The following is a 21277-nucleotide window of genomic DNA, read 5'->3' as shown; positions in this document are numbered from 1 at the left end:
TCCATATCAATTTATGTGACTATATATGTTATATATTATATATTGAATTATATATTATAAATTAAATATATAACATAAAACATGTATATTATATTCAATATATTATATATGTTAGATGTTACATATACTATATATCATATATAGTGTATTATATGTTATTAATATATATTTTATATAGCTTCCTGTTTTCCTTTTTAATTTGTTTTGGACCTAGAGCAACTTAAAATGTTTACATAATCAAAATATATTCATCTTTTCTTCTGCGATTTTCCTCATTTCTTTAGAAGCATTTCATTAACGCTTTAATCAGCTTATTAAACGCATGCGGTTAGAATTAAGTCATAGAAGAGGCTGAAAACAGAAAGCAACAGTGACCCCAATTCCATTCTCCTGAGAGCCAACCACCCTTAAATGCTTTTCAATATTCTGACAGTAAACTCTTTATTTCTAAATGTCACTGATTTTTATTGACTTGCCAGTTTTAAACATACCTTTGATAGAGATTTCTGCTATGATCAAAAAGGATTCAGCTAACTTAATAACCTCCCCCCATTTCTCTCCCCACAAACAGTTCTATCACTGTTTTCAGTCCCTCCATCGGTCAGATCTACATCTTTGTGAATCATATTTAAAAATCCCCATTTCTTGTTCCGTCAACAGCAGATGATACTCACTTGCCATCTCTACCTCCTAAACTCTGTCACTGGAAATTTTTACTGTCAAAATTGACTGTATTACGTTTTTCTTAAAATTTATTTATTTATTTATTTATTTATTTATTTTTGGCTGTGTTGGGTCTTCGTTTCTGTGCGAGGGCTTTCTCTAGTTGCGGCAAGCGGGGGCCACTCTTCATCGTGGTGCGCGGGCCTTTCACTGTCGCGGCCTCTCTCGTTGCGGAGCACAGGCTCCAGACGCGCCGGATCAGTAGTTGTGGCTCATGGGCCCAGTTGCTCCGCGGCATGTGGGATCTTCCCAGACCAGGGCTCGAACCCATGTCCCCTGCATTGACAGGCAGGCTCTCAACCACTGCACCACCAGGGAAGCCCTGTATTAAGTTTTGTATTCATAGTTATGTCTTTTCATAATTTAGCTAAAGGTTGATTTAAAATGTTGAAAATCAATAGATAATTGTTTACTGCAAAGCCTAGTAGGTGGCTATGATTATGCTTTCTTCTCTGTATTTCCAACATAATGATTCCCATCTCAGCAAAGAAGTACGAGTCTAGGATCAAGTTCAAGTTGACCTCCACTTGTTCACATTCCACATTTAACTTCAGTTCATACATAGCAGTAGCAAAGGCTGATCCAAATTGGGTCTATTCAAGATAAAACCTGTCATTTAAGTGAGAGTGTCCACATCTTACCAGGATGATGTTATGACTACCAGAGATGTAAAGGGTAGAAGCAAGTCTCAATGAGGTGTCCCCAGGAGCTCTATCACTGGAAACACAGTACAATTAGCTCTCTGGGCCTGTGCTTGACCCAGGATGAAATACAGTGGGTGGTGTAGGCATACTAAGGGGACACGTCCAATGTGTCTGAATGGCAAGCAGAGGCTGCAGCTCTTGGGCGGTAGTTCACAGCTGGAATCCAGAACAAGTGCTCCTGGAAAGCTTCCATATTGCTGAGCATGGACATGGGCTGCTCGCTGGACCTAAGTTCCTATCAACTACAGCCAGGGCCAGATGGCATCAACATTCCCAGGCAGGGATACTCCGGGATGGGGCAATCTCCCTGTGCCTATGGGTTCTGCTTAGAAGTTTTGACTACTGGTTATCAACTAGAGAAGTCTAATGGCTTGCTTGAAGGCGGGGGTACCTCTTACTAGGTTGGACAGAGTTCTTGGGTCTGTCTTCCTGTTACTAGACAACAGCTTTTGGACCCCCTCACAGAATGCTAGCCCCCTTCGGGTAGAACACCCACGCTCCTAGAAGACTTTGTTTCCCAATTTCTTGCTTCCATGTAAGGTAAGTGAGCTTGTCCAAGAAGCGCTTCCTAGAGAAGTATATAAACTGAGACCAGTACTGCCAATATCTGGATTTTCCAGTCACTGAACAACTCTTTCCTCTACCCTTGCAGTGGAAAAGGGCCGTGATTAACCCATGCTTGGGGTCTTCTCTCTAGAAGTATGACCAGACTGAGTCTTTTCCCCCTGAACACAGACTTAGATGCATTTAGGTTTTATGGGTTACATCTTTTATTCCAAACTATAGAAGCATAAAGATGTTCTTCCTTCTTTTAGTAAAAAAAACAATAATCCACAGATTTTATGGCCAAATCTCCAAAGTGATATAAATAGAGTATGTTGAAGGGAACTTAGAAAGAAAATGGCACCAAAAATTTCACTGGATTTTTTTTTTTTTTTTTTCCGGTACGCGGGCCTCTCACTGTTGTGGCCTCTCCCGTTGCGGAGCACAGGTTCTGGACGCGCAGGCTCAGCGGCTGTGGCTCACGGGCCCAGCTGCTCCGCGGCATGTGGGATCTTCCCGGACCGGGGCACGAACCCGCATCCCCTGCATCGGCAGGCGGACTCTCAACCACTGCGCCACCAGGGAAGCCCTTCACTGGATTTTTAATATATATTTTATTTGCCTGCTAGGGTTGCCGTAACAAAGTACCGAGGATTGAATGGTTGAAAGTCATTGTCTCACAATTCTGGAGTCTAAAAGCCCAAGATCAATGTCAGCAGGGTTGGTTCCTTCTGAGGCTGTGAGGGAGAGTCTGTTCCAGGTCTCTCTACTAGCTTCTCGTGTTTTGCTGGCAATCTTTGACCATCCTTGGCTTCTGCATCACCCAAGCTCCCTTGCTCTGTGTGTGTGTGTGTGTGTGTATGTCCAAATTTCTCCTTCGTATATGGACACCAATTATATTGGATTAAAGGTTCACCCTTCCCAAGTCTGACCTCATCTTAACTAAATGCATCTGTAATGACCCTACTTCCAAATAAGGTCACACACTGAGGTACTGGGATTAGGACTCCAATATGTACATTTGCGGGGAGTTGAATTATGTACACAATTCAACCCAAAACACATGTGTTTTGGTCTCTTATTTTTGGAAAAGAATATCTCTTCATTTAAAACACACACCCAAAAAGGGATCACAGAGCAAGTTCTGCCTTTCAAACGATTACTTTTCTTTTGTATCAAAGGAAGTATTAAGAGTAAATGAAAATGCTTTGAAAGTCAGGAGTCAAAAAGTGGCTGGGTTGAAAGGCACATGTGTTACCACAAGGGAAGGGTCAGACTTGAGTGAACGTCTGACCCACCCTTTTCACTGTGGGAACAGATGATAAATAAGCCCACTGCAGCCTAGTAGGCATTTTTTTTTTTTTAATTCTGCTATGGACTGAATGTTTGTGTCCCTACCTCACCCTGCCCAAATTTATATATTGGAATCCTAACCCCCAATATGATGGTATAAGGAGGTGAGACCTTTGAGAGGTAATTAGGTCAGGAGATGAAACCATCATGAATGAGATTAATGCCCTTATAAGAAAAAACGAAAGACAGCTTGCTTCCTCTCTCTGTTTTCCACCATGTGGGGACACAGCAAGAAGCCAGCCATCTGCAAACCAGGAAGAGGACCCTCGTCAGAACCCGGCCACGCTGGCCCCCTGATCTCAAGACTTCTCAGCCTCCAGAAGTGTGAGAAAGAACTGTCTGCTGGTTAAGCCACTCAGCCTACAGTAACTTGTTATAACAGCCTAAACTAAGATATTCTTTCTCTCACTGTACTCCTATCAGGCTACCTAACTGTACTAAAAATCCAGAGTGTGAATAAATCCTCAGAGATCTACAGTTTCAACACTGTTATTATAATTTGTTAACTAACTATAATCTAGAGTCTCTAGCATCCAGTGAGATGTGCAGACTTGGGTGGCCATTCAGTGGGGTCTGTTGTTTTTCATCATCAAATTTATGAAAGGAAACCCAAAGCGTTACAATAATAAAACTCAGAAATAAAGGAAAGCATTACTCCTTTTTTAAATTGACACTCTCATTATGACACATCACCCTCATAAAACATCTCTTTGCTGTGGCAGACTGTTTAAATGACATATTAATATTTTAAAGTTATATTAATACTTCAAAAATTATGAAATGCTCATTGTTGAAAATATCGGGAAGAACAAAGAAAATAAAAATTGGCCACAATCCCACCACTAGAAGATAATAACTGATACTATTTTGGTATATATCTTTTTAGCGTTTTTTTTCTATACATACACATGAATATTTTTAAACCTATATTATGCTGGATATACATGTGCACCTGACATTTAACACACCATTTATATTATAAGCATTGATTTGTACTTAACTCTTTATAATTTATCTAAAATTTGTTTTAACATATAGAGTGATATAAGAAACTTAATTGTATCTTTAGGACCAATTTTTCCCATTTACTGAATATTTCATCAAATTCTCATGGATTTTTAATAATTTTTTTAGGATATAAAAATAAAACATATATATCCTGTGCAGACGATTTAGAAGTTACAGGAAAAAAGAAGAAAATGAAAATAACTGATAAATCTAGAGGAAGACCCACTGCTAATGTTTTAGTGTGCTTGCTTCCAGTCACTCTTGTCTACTTTGTTGCCATGCATTCAGAGAGACCAAACCCACGGACCCCTTCTAAAGAGTTCTTTACTTGATTCTCTGTCACTGCTCCGGCCACAGATGATTGGATAAAGGATGGTTGCTTGACCTAAGGGCAACAAATCTACAGACCAGCCTGTTACCTATGAGGGCTCTGGCTAGAGATTCTACTCAAGAGTGGCACCCGTAGTAGATAGTGATTGACTCAACCGGCCAGATCTTTGCTTGGGAAGTGTGGATTCAAGTCCTACAGAGACATAGTCAATGGTAGTGGCAGAAACAGCTGAGGTAGAAATGGAATGTAATAGAATACCCACAAAAGCCAAGCACTAAAATCAGTGGTGAGGGGTCTGGTCTGGTCTATAAGGGGTTTAAATATCAAAAAGGGAGTTATTGAAAAGCTATTTGGTAGTTTATAGATTTAATGGAAAACTAGAGAACCAGGTTTTTAAACCTGGCAAGAGCAAAGGTAAGCTAGGTGCCAAGAACACAGCCAAGTTGCAATACAGGAAGAGACTGGTAGACACCATTGCTTGCGCTCCACAATGGATTCTTGATTCTTCCACCACTGGTGACTTGAATGATCTCTAACTGCCCCTGCATCAGTGTGTCACTCCCTCAAGTTTCAAAGTCCCAAAGAGAAGCTTCGTAGGTTCCAGTGAACTTAGGTTATAAGCCTGTGCCCTCCCTAGAGGGCCAGGATCTATTCTATTCAAATTCCATAGTGGGAGTTGGGGCCCTGCTTCCCAGCTTTAGGAATTCCCTGAAGTTTAAGGATGAGTGCCATCATTTTAACTAACCAGCAGAAAATAACTTATTCTATCCAATAAAACTCAACTCACCTCTTTTCAGAAGGTCCAAAGGGAGTTTTAAAGTAACCTCCATAAAGCTCGAAACTTTTCTTTAGTTCTAAAGCTGTAAAACAACGTAGACTGTTGATGACGGGTGCTGGTACTAGACCCCTGAAATTGGAAATTGAAAAAATCCACAGAATTTTGTAATAATACCAAGCGTACACACATGTAATACCTAAATACTGACCTTTACACGTCCCAAGTAAATGCACACGCCAATAAAACCTATTTGGAATAATGTAATATATACACTCATAAGCATTCACGTCGGAGCTTGCCTTAGACACTGGCATTATTACATTCTAATTTGTAGATTAACCAAATTTGTATTTTTCTGAATATTCCTTATCAATTAAGGCATTAATATAGGCAGATTTTCTTCCTCCTGATGAGTACATATTCAATTGTAAACGCTCATTCATTTGTTATGTGAAGTCCAGCAATATATCAACTGCTATAAAAACTGAAATAGATATTTTCCAGTTTTGTTTATAATCTAATGCTTTGAAATAATACCAGAAAATATTTATAAAAATTCTAATATTGTACTTTCAACTGAACTCTAGCATAAAATATCTATTTTTCATCTATACTAGCCTGTTTCCCCAGAGTGACTTGAAAAGAATCATTAACTATTTTTAGTGAATAAATCCTACTGCTATTCACTCTAGACTTGCTAAATAGAGTTGCTATGTGCAAAGTAGCCCGACTGCATATAAATGCATGAAAATTCAAAGCATCCTCCTGCCCTAGTATAACCCATTTGGAGCTCAGATTTAAAACAGCTTAGTGTCCACAGTGTTTCAATAGGCATGGCCACTCTGCTGGTGAGAAGTCGCACAGGCCCCAGCTTTAGCTGCTCTGGGGGACAGTGCCCATCTCCTGGCCACCACCCTCCCATCCCCCCAGTAGAACTCTGTATATTCCACACAGCCTGCGTTTTGAATCAGACTATCCAAAGATAGCTTGCCAATGTGGAGAAAATTAACCACACTTTTTTTGCTATATAGCAGACAAAGACAAAACTTAATTTATATTGGTTAAAGATTTTTAACGGATCGCTTAATATTGCAGACAATAAAGAGAAGTGAAATTGAAAAACATTTTAAAATGGCTTTTGTATTCTGCTTCCTCGACTCACCGCACTTTAAAAAGCTCTTTAAAACACTATAATTAAGGTCTTGTCAGTGCTCTTAGTGACTTTCTGAAAACAGGGATTTCACTTTATTACTCAAATTTCCCAAAAGGTCACACAGAAAAGAGAATTCAGAATACTGAAGCCTATAACATTCATGAGAAAATAAACACAAACATTTCATAAACATCGTGGTTATTCACTTTGAGTAAATCTTAAAGTCTAAATGTGCCTCTTCACATGTAATAATTAATAGTACAATAATTATTATAGCCACTAATATCCATGAAGCCTCTACTATGCATCAGGGACTAAGTGAAACATTGCATATTAAGGAATAAGAATTCATGGCTTAATAAAGATACAATGGTCCCCATCCTGATGGAATTTACAGTTTAATGTGTAAAGGAGACATTAAACAAATGATCCCACAAATCATTAACTACTATTTTTTGAGATTCATGAAGGACAAGTATAGGATATTCAACAGGATATAATTAACCTTCCATCATCAAAGCCTTGGCGAAGGCTGATACTCATATTCAAACACCACCAGAAACATCATTCTTTGCAGTCTTCAAAGACTGCAAAAAATCATCAGTTTCTAGTAGCTGTGAGTATATTGTGCCTTTAAATATATATATAAATGAAAGGGAAATACAACTTCTAGTGCTAGGTTTACTACTGAACCACTGGGTCCATTTTAGTACAAAGGTCCCTGTTTGTGTTGATGATTTAAGATTCATTTGGTATATCTGGATACTAAAAAATCAATTTAAAGATGCCCAGGTGTAAATAAATGTGATAAATCACTACCTTTGAAACAGGAATGTGTGATGAGGAGGTGTCTTTCCCATTAGGGCCTGCCGGGCTGTCTCATACTGTCTCGCCATAGACTCTCTTTCCTAGGCAAGAAATATGATTTAAAATTATACTGAAGTTAAAAATATGTCAGATGACTAAAATAGCTATAATCATTGTCTTCTTGCTAGAGACTGCCAAATGTGTGGAAAGAAAAAGGGAAAAAGCATAGGCCTAAAAAACAATATTTGTTCAGTGGAAAGAAAGAAAACTTTATAAATAAAATAGAAATATTTTTATGAAGACTACAATTTAATATGTAAACTTTTATCTGACATCTAAATAATAATGAGGCAATTTTTTATTAAGCTATCATGTTTATATATATTTTTTTATCTTTTTAATGAGATTATCTCTTAAGGATACAGACTATTATTGTCTTCTTAGTTTTACCAGATCTTAGCACACCTAGTAACTAACTGATTGAATATATCCAACGATGTTAAGTATGATCCTGAAATAGGACAGATTGGGAGGTCTTCCTCCCATGTTTCACCAACACCCCATCACTATCACTAAATACTTGGTGAGCATTTGATTATGGGGATACAAAGATACAAAAAACATAGTCTTGGGACTTCCCTGGTGGTCCAGTGGTACAGAATCTGCCTTCCAATGCAGGGGATGCGGGTTCGATCCATGGCCAGGTAACTAAGATCCCACATGCCGCAGGGCAACTAAGCCCGTGGGCCATGGCTAGAGAGAGAGCCCTCATACCACAACTACTGAGCCTGTGCGCCTCAACAAGAGAGCCCACGTGCCACAACTACAGAGCCCACATACTCTGGAGCCTGCACGCCACAACTAGAGAGAGAAAACCCACATGCCACAACTAGAGAGAAGCCTGTGCACTGCAACAAAAAATCCTGCATGCTGCAACTAAGACCCGATGCAGCCAAAAAAAAAGAAAAGAAAAAAAAAAACATAGTCTCTGCATTCAAAAGGTTTATAATCTGGTGTCAAAAGGCAACTGAAAAGAGGAAAAAACCAAAGATAGCACATGCTGTTTTATAACTATACATGCCGTTGAGAAATTCTAGGTCAAGCTTGTGAAATTGTTCCTTAGACACATGACACAAGAGCTAACATGCAGACTCATTGAACACAGTCTCTCAGGTGGATATTTGATTGCCAAGACCACTTTACTGTTCCCCTGACCATCATCTCTGTGGTTCTGTGTAAGCATAATGAGGAGAAAATGTCTGCTGGGTAGGAGGGAGGGGATTTATAATGGGATAAGAAAGGAAGAAACAAACTCTACATTTTACCACTTAAAAACTGTATTTTAAATAGCTCCATAAATACATCTAAATTGTCTCATATTACTATAAAAGTATAAAAAGTGGATATCAACTAAATCCACTGTCTTATTCTCATATTGATTTGTTATTATTTTTCCCCCAAATCACTCTATACTAGTATATACATTTTCTATTGTGATTTTACTTTATACCATCCTTATTTTTTTCTTATATTGATCCTTGATCTAAATTATACCATGACTGGGAAGATGACAGTGGTAGTGGAAGCATAGTTTTTGGACCTTCCAGAATTTCCACGTAAAAACAGATATAGCAACTAAATAGCAAAATGAAAACATATCAAACATTTACAAGAAAACTAGGTGACAAGCTCCCCTCAAATCCCCCAATACAGGTGACAATAACCACAACACCTGCATGGTATCAGTGTCTATGTAAGAGGAAGCCAAAGAAAGAAACAGGGTGACTAAAAGACCTGAGAACAGGAGAGCCCCAAGATAGCTAAGAAGTATTCACTAGGAAGCATAGCAGGACACTTTGGAAACCACGGCTGAAACATAGGAGGGGTTGTTTCCATTCTAATAGTAGGTAAGAATAAGGGGTCCACAGTAAGTTCTGCAGGAGCTGGATCAACTGTGAATTCTTGAAACTAATCCACTAGGGCTCCCTTCTAAGACAGGGTTTTACACTAAAAAAAAGCTGATGGGGGTGGAATAAAAATTAATTGGGAAAGAGCAAACAGAGACATAGGAAAGAGGAAATCTAGACCAAAGCGGGAGAGTGGAACAGAACCAGTAAATCTCAGGAAGGAAACTGCCATATACCTTGATACTATTTGAAAAAACCACCTTCCTTCTAAATGTTTGAGAAAATGAATTTCACATAAAAATGAGAAAATTTCCAGTCAAATCCAATGCAAAGTTATTATAAGAAATAAGAGGAAAAGGAGAATAACATCTCTGTACACAATGAAGGGGAAACAGATAAAATCTGTAATCTACTATTTAAAAATAAACTAAAAGACATTAAGAAAATGACACAAAACATTAAGGAACAAATAAATTACAATTTTACAAACTCACAAATGAGGTGCTGGAACTCAGGAAAGAATTAGAATATACAGGAAAAAGTCACTTAGGAAATGAAAACTAAACTAGAAGAAATACAGGAGTGAAAAAACACAACAAATGATGACTTAAGAGAAACAGAAAATGAAGGGAAAACTTTAACCTCAAAAAGAAATGAAGAAAGAGGTAAAAAGATTCAAGAGAAAAATGACAAATATTTAAGATAGATAAAGAAGGTCCAACATATCAACAATAAGAGATCTTGATAAAATAAACCAAAACAAAGAAACAGGGGCTTCCCTGGTGGCACAGTGGTTGAGAGTCCACCTGCCGATGCAGGGGACATGGGTTCGTGCCCCGGTCCAGGAAGATCCCACACGCTGCGGAGTGGCTGGGCCCGTGAGCCATGGCCGCTGAGCCTGCATGTCCGGAGCCTGTGCTCCGCAATGGGAGAGGCCACAACAGTGAGAGGCCCGCGTACCGTAAAACAAAACAAAACAAAAAAAGAAACAGGATAGATACTAAAAACTACAATTCAAGTGTAAAGTGTAACAGACTGTTATCAACAGGCAAGAATGCAGGAAATATTTTTCCCACAGCCCTTTCTGTATCTAGTAGAGAATAAGCTTAGGCAATAAAACAACTAGAGAGACACTGACCTGAGGTCTAATGATGAGTATTAAGTATGAAGGTATTTGATAACTAAGACAAAATGAGAGTTAAAAGGGAGAGAGGATATGAGGGCATGCTCTGATAGTATAGCTATAACATAATCACAAACAATGGCGGGAGGATCATTTGTAAAAACACTTTTTTATAAACTGCTTTCAGTTTTTATAATGGGTGCTGGTAGTATTTAGTATTGTTATTCTGAGACTCTTCTGTGTGTAATGTGGTTAAAACAAACAAGAAATTTAGTAAGATATTATAATTCTATCATCGCCTCTATCTTTGAGAAGCAGGACTCTCAGTGTGGAGAAAAGAAAAAATATGTAACAGAGAAGGAGTTAAGTAAAAATGCTGAAGTCTTGAATCCAAATTGGAAATATTAACTTGAACTCATGAAATATTTTATCTATCCACAGAATAGGCCTAGAAACAATGGCCACCTCAAGAGCAATGAGCATTCCTAGCAACCATGATGTGTTTTCTTGTACAACCATCTCCCACTTGAAGAAACCAAGACTTCTTGGACAAAAGACTGATTCCAGGTCTAGGACAGGTAATGAACAAAAGAGCATAGAATATCTTGTCATAACAACCAGCAAAATGGGTCACGTTAAAAGGACACAGGTGTCAACCTGCAGAAGCTCTAGCTGGCCAAAGATAGAATAATTTGAGTTTCGATAAGGATAAAAAATGCAGTGGGTGGATAGCCTTCAATATGCACAAATCAAAATCATAATGATTACAAATGATATTTAAAAATTAGTTGGTCACCTTCAGAGAATAACAGGAAACCAATTCATTATCTTGAAAAAGGCACTTGGACTGCTGATCCTACATGAACTGTACCACTTGGTAACTAGGTGGCAGATAAGAGAAGTATCTCTTTATAGTGTTATTCCAGCTAATAAATATAGTGTTGAACACCATGCCCTGAAAAATGTACTGAGAAGAAAGCATTTTTCTTTTGGAGTCGAAATAGACACTTCTAAGCTGTGTTATCTCTGACAAGCTCCCTGAGTTGACCTGCCTCAGAGTAGTGAAAGAAAATAGTGCTTAGTAGACGTAGGGCCCAATATTTTGTCATTATAGGTCCACTTTCTCACTGACCTTCAAATCTTTGGGTGCTTTTTGATTGCACTGGCCTTATCTGCCACACACATATATTCACTAAATTGGCTTTGAATGAATTGGTCATTCAGCAATGTTTTTTCTAGAAAATTGGCTTTCAGTAACTTGGCCTGCCTCAGGAGTAAGGCTGTCCCCTAAGGAGATCAGAGGAGCTGGTTGGAGAAACAGATACAATTGAAGTTCTGAAAATAAAGCTTCTCCTAGAAGGCAAAGATCTACTCACAATAATTCCACAGCAAAAAATCTTCACACACACACACACATAAATATACACTTACCCAACCAGTTATGACATGTGGCTATGTGACTACCCAGAATAGGGCTGGTTTTCAGAAGACACACACAAAACCAGCTCTGTTATTTTGTAATCACACCTCGACATGCACGTGGTGACAAACCACACACAAGGAAAGAGTAGAATATTAGAATAGAGGGGGTAAACTGAAAGAGCTCACATACGCAGTAAGTTTAAGGTAGGTTTCAGGAAGAATGCAGTGTTCAACATAAGTGGAAAGGGTGCTTTTGAAAGAAACAGGACCAAAAAAGCATTGACAATGGGAATTCCTATTTAGTCCTTCAGTGTCAAATGGCTCTCTTGATAGTTTCTACAGGTAAATATGAACACATTAAATCTACAGTTAAGACCCCAAAAAAGCACAAACATTTCTATCTTTTTCTTTTTTTGGAAGATTTATGATATAGGTTTTTGACAGAGATAGTTGCAATTACTTTCCTCAATCCACCATAAAGTTCCAAAAATACATAGGGATTTATGTTGGGAAAGTAAATGAATAACAACATCTCCTAAGGGTTGCAATAAGGGGTACATGAGATAATTTACACAGAAGCCCTTTCCAAACTATAAGTGACATATAAAGGCTATTTATGGCCTCCAATATAATCATAATATCTCATTAAAGCTTCTGTGGTGATGATCTTAAAAAAATGTTTTGCTCATTTTGCAGCATTATAATGGCTAGGCAAGAGGTTAATAACTTACGAAATATCTCAAAATTTGATAAATACTTAAAATTTCAAAATAGCGTTGAATTCATAATCTTTACAAGAAAACGAGGTACTAAAAATAATCTTAGGCAAGTTCACCCCATATATATGACAGTGGCAATTAAGTACTACCTTTGTTCTAATTTTTGAGGGGTGAATCTGTTGGTTCTTGGGGGATTTGATTTGCTTTTCTATGAAACTACTCTGTTACATTATACCTCCACCAGTACTGGCAGGCAAAATTACCAGAACCTCAGGCTGCAAGGGGTTTGAGCGCTGTTGCCATCATGGATGAGAAACTGCCCACCCTCTAACACAGGACACAGTAGATTTCTACACTAGGCTCTAGATGCCCTGGATTATGGGGGCTGAACAGTTTCTCAGGGAGGTGACTACAGGTAAGGAGTGGCGCTGGACATTGTCAAAATTTCATGAGAATTTTTGACAACACGTGGTCCACATACCTGCTCCCCTCCCGCCACCAAGGTGGCCCCTCTACTCTTGCATTGCCTTTTTATCATACCCTCCACTCTCCAGTTCCCCCATACTGTTCATTAGTTTTATATTGAGATGTCGGAGATGAATTACAGCTGAAAACCCACTGTGTGCGTGTTGTGTGCGTTTTTCATCTGTTCCTCTGTTCTTGCTCCTGGGTACCTGAGTGCCCTTGACCAGAGAAAAGCTATCTTTAGGGACTTCCCTGGCGGTCCAGTGGTTAAGACTTCACCTTCCAATGCAGGGGGTGTGGGTTCAATCCCTGGTTCGGGAGCTAAGATCCCACATGCCTCGCAGCCAAAAAAACCCAAAACAAAACAGAAGCAATATTGTAACAAATTCAATACTTAAAAAAACATGGTCCACATAAAAATAAAATCTTAAAAAAAAAAAAAGAAAAGCTACCTTTAATTAGGCCTGAAAATTTTCTAACAGGTAATATTCAGATTTGTCATATTTAAATAAACCATGGAAACCCACTAACAGGCAGAGGGTGTGACTCAACGGTGTGTTTCTCATCGGTGTGTGTGATATTGTGCGGCAGGACAGTCTAACTGGGACATGAGCTGGCTCCGGTTGTCAAGACACAGACTTGTAATTAAAGAATAAAGGTGGCTAAGGATGTGTGCTCTGGAGTTTTTACAGTCTGGATATGCCATGTCCTGGGAGGTTAAAAGAAGACCTTATATTTGAAAGTCTAAGCTCCAAGAAGCATGAAGCTGTACAGGACAGCAGGTGCAGAGAGAAAGTGGTCGACTGACTTGAAAAGAGCTGGGTTTCCCAGGACTGCAAGGACAGAGGCTGACGGGCTCCTCATGTCGAGTGTGCTCCCAGGGTGTGGTGAGATCTTGGGGGTCGGCACTGGGTGAACATACGAGCAGGAGAGGATCTGGAGAATACCAGAGCCCCTGGCTCAGAATGGAACTCAGGGTTTCAGACAAGGAACATCTCCATGGTAACCATGGTAGTCTGGAGACCAGAGGCCCTTCCCTAAGTTTCTAGGATGACATAAACCTCAGGATTCTTGAACTTAATCCAAAGAATGGGAGTGATCCCCACTCCTAATGACTGATATTTGATTTCCCACAGATCCTGGTAGGTGGGAACAATTCCAGAGTTAATTTATTTTGGATAAATAGGGCATTTCCTGTACTCCAGTATCATGATACAAATTTATATTATTTTTAGATGTTTAGCGTGCACCCATCCCCTGCTGCTTCTAAGAGGCCAGAATGTGTATCAAGTGGCCCTGCCTTTTGCCCTGCCACAGGTGACAGGACAAGCAGTTTAATTTGATCTGTGTGGTATGGCTAAAAAGTCCAGCTGTGCCAATTAGACTGCTTTGCTTTCCACAGTATGAATTAAAGAGACGGAGAGAAGTGGCCAGGAATTGTGGGCATAGATCCACAGGCAGAGAGCCATGGTGAGTCAGGGCTGGCACGTGTGCAAATGAGTTCAAATTATGTGGGAGGGAAGCTGAGTGAGTGGAGGAGGCCAGCCAGGAGAGAGAGGACGACAGAGCACGGGAAAAATAGAAGCAGAGATGAGAGGAACTTGATGCCTTTGGGATGCACTTTCCAACCCTATTTCTGGTTCCTGTGAGATCTGTACTTCATCCCTGCTCCCGATGCACTGTGAATCCACTCATCATATATTTTTTAATAATGGAACTACCTCTTACTTAAGCTGACTTTAACGGGTATTGTTCCTTGTACTTCAAACATCCCATTCTTATGACTTAATCAGAGCAGAATGTATAGCTATGCCCATGTACACCACGGCCCTAGACTTTTCATCTGAAGTAACCAGTCTGATTCTTGTGACCACTGCCCATGGTTCTGACTTTAGAAGACAATGTGATTATTTGCTTAGAACAGGCAAGGCTTAGGGAAACATGACCAAGGAGTTGACAACCAAATCAGAAATTCTGTCACTTCTGAGGCAATGGCAACGATTTAGGTCTCTGTGTTCCCAGACCATCACAGAAAAACCATCACAAACAGAAAAGAGCATGACCTAATATGAAGGTAGGGCCAACTTCCACATATCCTGACTTCTCAAAGAACGGGATCTTTTAAGTCATAGGATGGGTCTAAGTACTGCAAGGTTATAAGACATGGACTCTTTGAGTGGACTCACTTTGAAGGCTCAGCACAAGAACACTCAAGATTATATCCCAACAGTAAAGCAAGTTTTCCCTTGAAATACATATTCTACAGTATTAATCCTATGTAGTTCTTTTCTATGCTTGTTAAATAGGAGAACTGAGCGTCAGAACTTCCACTGGGAGCCTGGGGGAAAGGTACTCAAAAAAATCTACACTGTATATTCTGTTTTTAGAACCCATGCCTATTCTTAGAGGTGTAGAAAGAGGGGGAAAACTTGTCTTCAGCTGACGCCAGTCAGAGGACAGTTTTGGTGAAACTTGTTAGTCTTGAAATATCCAATGCCCTTTTTGTCTGACTTTTGTAATGCTCAGCTCCAGCTTCCCTCACCCCTCTACCCCTTCTTACCGCTGGCATGTTTTTGCCTGAAAGTTTGGCCCATAATTTCACAAAGCAGTTTCTGTCTGCAAAATCCAGGGACTCAAATTCACTCAAAGCTCTAAACTTCTTCGAAGTCTTTTCAGGTTTCAGCTGAGGTTTCTTAATATCTGCTAGGGAAAAAAGGAAAGTTTAAAATAAAAGGCATAAAATTGGATAAAGCAACTTTCTGAAGTAAGAGAATGTTTTATACGTGGATTTGCCCAAACACAATAAAGTGTATACTTAAAGTCTGTGCATTTCAACTTGAAAGTAAGATAACTAAAAATTTATGTCTCAGAACACGAGAACGATAATAATTATTATTGAAAATTATAAAGTCAGCCTGCAGCACCTAGTAGACATGTCCTGGGAGTACCCTTAGTGTTCAAATAATACAGACTTATGAATGGAATTAAAGGAAGTAAAACTTAACAAAAACAATGGCTTTCAGATCATCAAGTGAAAAGTCCCCTTTATAATTACTTTCCATTTGACAAAATTGTCCTGAAAGGCTAAAATCACCACCATCATCATGCAACACTAAGAAAAACCTTTTTAAAAGAATGGAGTGGACGATGAGGTCAGTGTTTAACAGAATTTACACATAAATACTGTCTAATGTTCCCTACAAAACATCAGAACGTCCAGAGGCCTAGAATATAAAGAATCTAAATTTCTATCACTGCTCATGTATAGCGGGCCCAGGTGTACATACATTTGGATTTATTAGGAACATCAACACTTTCAGTATTGCTACAAAAATGCCAAAATAAATAATCTCCACATCTACACTAGCCAATATGGCTGACTGAGCAGATGTGGGAAGCTATCCCCACCCAAGACAAAATAAATAGTGGGTAATATATAACAGAAATTTGTTTTTATCACATAGCAAAACTGAAACCAAGCAAGAAAAATTTCCAGGTGCTGGAAGTGAAGTGAAGATTCCTAGTCAGAGGAGTGGAAATTGATGCCAAGGGGTCAGAGAGTGCCTCAGGGGCTGAGGTTTCTGGACTGAGAGGCAAGGCCAGTCCCTGTGTGCTTAGTGTACGAGACCTGGGCTCTCTATTAGGCGAGAAGTTGGAAAGGGAGTGTCTGGAAATCTCAGCCCACAGACCTCAGGACTTAGCCTGGGCACAGTCTCACCTGGACTGAGGGTGGAGACACCTGTGGGAAATCAGATCTCTACTCCTGGGCTGTGTGCTGGTATGGAATCTGAAATTGAACTCCTACCAAATTGTGTGGCAATCCCTAGCTGATAAAAAGAAGGTACAGGGCTTCCCTGGTGGAGCAGTGGTTGAGAGTCCGCCTGCCGATGCAGGGGACATGGGTTCGTGCCCCGGTCCGGGAAGATCCCACATACCGCAGAGCGGCTCCCGTGAGCCATGGCCGCTGAGCCTGCGCGTCCGGAGCCTGTGCTCCACAGTGGGAGAGGCCGCAACAGTGAGAGGCCCGCGTACTGCAAAAAAAAGAAGGTACAAGCTGGACTTCCCTGGTGGTCCAGTGTGTACGAATCCACCTGCCATTGCAGGGGACACGGGTTCAATCCCTGGCTCGACAAGGTCCCACATGCTGCGGAGCAACAAAGCCCATGAACCACAACTACTGAAGCCTGCATGCTCTAGAGCCTGCATGCCACAACTACTGAGCCCGCGCACCACGACTACTGAAGTCTACACACTCTAGAGCCTGCGCACCACAATTACTGAACCCATACACCGCAACTACTGAAGCCCGCATGCTTTAGGGCCCATGTACTGCAACTACTGAGCCCGTGTGCTGCAACTACCAAAGCCTGCACACCTAGAGCCTGTGCTCCACAACAAGAGAAGCCACCGCAGTGAGAAGCCCGTGCACCTCAACGAAGAGTAGCCCCCACTTGCCGTAACTAGAGAAAGCCTGCGTGCAGCAACGAAGACCCAGCACAGCCATAAACAAAAACAACAACAACAACAAAAAGTAGGTAAAAGGTGTTGCAGACAAGTAAAAGTATTGAACCATGGTAGGGAAGCCTAAAGCTCCACAACCCAGCACCAGTCTTGAGAGAGGGGGAGAGACTCAGAGGATGCAACAAATGGGCAAATCCACAGCCAAGAAATTCAACGTGATAGAGCATTCTGGAAAGGAACATTGAAGTAATTATGTTCATAACAATCACAGAGGTAATAGGACACGATTATTATGTGGAAACATACTCTGCTAAATCTTCATAATGGAAAAGCCATTCAACCCGTACCGGTTGAGCTCCTACTATGTACCAGACAGCGCTCTGGGTGTTGGGATAGAGCAGTAAATAAAATGTCCTTGACCTGTGGGACTTACATTCTAATGTTGGAGACAGACAATAACACCAGATAATGTCAGGTAGTAGTGATAAGTGTGATGAAGGACCAGGCAGGCAGATGAGGAGACAGAGTGAGAGACAGCATGATGGCCAAAGGAAGTCCTCCCTAAGATGGTGACATCTGCACAGTGATCTGAAGTCATAAAGAAGGAAGGCATTCAAATATCTGGGGCAAAAGCATATCAGGCAGAGAGAGTGGCTTTGTATAAAGACCCAGAAGCATGCTTAACACAACTGAATTACAGTAAAGAATTCAGCATGGCTGAAACAAGGCAAACTAACAACCAAAAAAAGAGACGGAAGGGCTGAATCTTATGCTCATTGAAAAACAAACAAACAAACAAACAAAACCAAAACACTTGTCCTCTTGATGGGACTCTAAGAACAGAGCATTGTGAAAAAGACCAGATGAATCTGAAAAAAAAGATGAAATTTAAAGAAATAGAAGCTATATTTATATAATTTCCATAGAAATGACCCTCTCTATGTATAAAAGCTTATTTAAAATATAGTATATATTTGTGTCAGGGTTCCTTCTTCCAGCTTTCTCAGACGTAAGCCAATTGTACTATGATGTAAACAAACCAAGTTCTATCTGATGATACAACGCAGCTGTAATTCAACAGTTTAATGTCTTAATGGTTTCTCAGCAACAAAACAATTTGGGTAAAAATAATGTGTTTAGATTACTATTAAACTACATTGTAATGCTACCACTTTAGGGACTCGGACTCCTATAATAAAGAGTTTCATACAGTTCTTAATATAGTTTCAAATGTCTTAATACATTAATGAACAAGAGATCTTACTTCTCAATAAAAAAAAACAACCCAGTTACCAGTGTTATAATACCCTGCAACCAAGTTTCTTAAAGTGATCTTATTCAAAGTATCTAAAAGTCAACCTTGAGGCAACATTAAATTATATATAAGTTACTGTACAGTCCACAAAAATTACCAAGTTCTTCAGTATATAAGCTAGTTACATTTACTTAAACACCTACAATGAAGCATAAGTGAATTTAATGATGCATGACAGATTTTCAAGTTATTTTATGGATTGGTATCATTACCAAATGTAAGAAAATATAAATGAAATATCTGGAACAACCAGAACTACATCTCAACTTAATTCAAAATAACTTAGACCTTTTGTTTAGAATTATATCTCTTTGCAGTCAAGTGAATTAAAATAATATGCGTATAAAACATTTTAAAAGAATAACCACAGAATCCAACCAAAATAACAAATGCAGTAGAAGCCATGCACCTAAGATAAAACATCTGTGTATATTTCATAACACATTATGACACAGACTATATAGGGTCCTTTACTGCAAAAAAGAAAGGAGAAAATAAAAGATACTGATGATCTGATATTATAGGCACACAGCCATTTCAATAACTAGTAATAAAATTAGAATTTGGGGGTCAGATTGTGTATATTTTGAAAAACAAAAATCCCTATTTTGGTAACCAATTTTTCTACAGCAGTAAGGTTACTTGTACAGCAAAACAACTAAGTCAATCTCCTGTCTAAAAACATGAGACCAAATTAATATTTAAATAAAACTTTGCCAAAAAAAATCAGCACCAGTGTTTGTCTCTCTTTGAAAACACTTGGAAATGTATGACTTGGAAGTAGGCTTTAATTTTCATACAAAAGTTCTCAGATAGCCAGAATCATTCAGTTTTTCCCACTCAAATGGGGCTTAAAAAACATGTTTATTTTGGTAGTAGTGAGGTTCTTTTAAATTAACAAGAGTAATTTATACTACCATGATTAAATACATATACATATGTAAAATGTAAATAGCTATAAAAATCCCTGTAAAAGTCTCAATGCTGAAATATGTAACCATAAAAAGGACCAAAAGCAAATTAAAGCATAATAATCTGCTACACAATTTAAAATATTTATTTATTTTTAATAGGATAGTTACATAACTCACGGTAAGGGAAACGCTCAGTTCATTAGAAAGTGTTATCACAAAACTGAAGGTGCCAAAAGAAGCCATTTTTTCCAGGACAGAATCAAATCTTATAAGTCTTGACTATCTGTGCTTCTGAGAAAGGAATAATAGCAACTAGAAAAATAATCATTTCACATAATATCCATAAAAATTTTCCAGAGCAAAATAAGCTTTTATAGTAGAAAGCTATCATATAGTAATAATGTTCATGCTATACATGATAAAATGAATGCACATACTAAACTATTCTAACAGTAAAGTGCTATATTCTTGAGTGTCCGATCAAAGGAATAATCAGCTATTTAAACAGAGAACAGATTCTACATCAGGACAAAGGAAGCATGTGAATGTGCCTTCTCACACCGAAAGAATGAGGTACAAAAAGAATGCTTTTTTCCATTGAACTTCATACTTTGAAATGTCTTCAGTAGAGCTGAACTAATGGGTTAAATATTTGGACACTGTATAGAGGATGTCCTAAATAAAACATATAACAATAGTACCATGAATTTCAGGGTTTCTTTTAAATGAATGAGTTTATCATGAAGTAGTTAACTGACACTTCGAAGGAGAGAGGATGTAGGACAGATAAATTTCAAGAGTGGAAACTTGATGCATAAGATTTGGATGTGTACAGAATTTGGGATAAGGAGAGAAGGAAAGGGTAGCTATGGCTGACAGAAAATAGGACAGAAACATTCAGGGAGCTGGAACACAAACTAAAGGCTTCCTCTCCTTTGAGCGGTACGTTTGATAACTAAATTTCCGATGTGACTCCCACCCAACCCTACAGCTCCACCTCTGCTAAGTGTAGTTTTCGTTTGCAAGAGCTCATCCTTCAAGAACAACATTTTCAAAGATGTTGTTTCATTGGTCACTTCTCAAGCAAAGACATCTTTTGTCTTTCTTCCCTTTGCTATCTTTGTCCTTGGAAACCAAGGGTCTTTAGATCCGGTACCATGTAGAAGCCAGTCTCTGTTTCAACCTACCACAAAGAGAAAACAAAATGCCAGCTATCTGGTAGTTTATTCCTGAGTCAAGTAACTTGATGCCATTTACCATTTAACCAAGATGAAACACAGAATGTAAATGCCTTTGATATTATCAATGACATAATAACAATAAAAATAATAGATAACATTTACTGAGCATACTATGTTCTAGGCGCTATTACAAGTCTCTTCCATGTGTATCACATGTCAATTTCATAATAACCTCGGAACTGATGTCTCCTCACTCAGTTCTCCAAGCTGCAATGCTACCTGTGAATGTACGAAAGAATCTCTTGATCTCGGTAACATTTTCCTGAACTGCAATTTCTTTCCAATATAATCCTAATTCTGTTTAAGGCCC

The 21277-nt window shown here is 39.0% G+C and overlaps 1 protein-coding gene across 2 annotated transcripts in view; it reads right to left on the bottom strand.

The window, feature by feature from the left end:
- LRGUK (leucine rich repeats and guanylate kinase domain containing) overlaps positions 1-21277 on the bottom strand; it is a 118188-nt gene that overhangs the window by 6279 nt on the left and 90632 nt on the right. The window contains exons 16-18 of one of the 2 annotated variants that reach the window (XM_029233839.1): positions 15597-15739; positions 7413-7501; positions 5450-5569 (exon numbers count right to left, since the gene is read on the bottom strand). In XM_029233839.1, coding sequence (XP_029089672.1) covers positions 5450-5569; positions 7413-7501; positions 15597-15739 — 352 coding nt within the window. The remainder of the gene's footprint in view (positions 1-5449; positions 5570-7412; positions 7502-15596; positions 15740-21277) is intronic. The other variant, XM_029233840.1, reaches the window with a different exon arrangement.

The sequence above is a fragment of the Monodon monoceros genome, unplaced genomic scaffold (assembly GCF_005190385.1).
Source record: "Monodon monoceros isolate NGI ecotype Baffin Bay Population unplaced genomic scaffold, NGI_Narwhal_1 Super_Scaffold_2, whole genome shotgun sequence".
Classification (NCBI taxonomy): domain Eukaryota; kingdom Metazoa; phylum Chordata; class Mammalia; order Artiodactyla; family Monodontidae; genus Monodon; species Monodon monoceros.
Note: the sequence above shows the minus strand (reverse complement) of the source record. Positions and strands in the feature narration are given on the sequence as shown.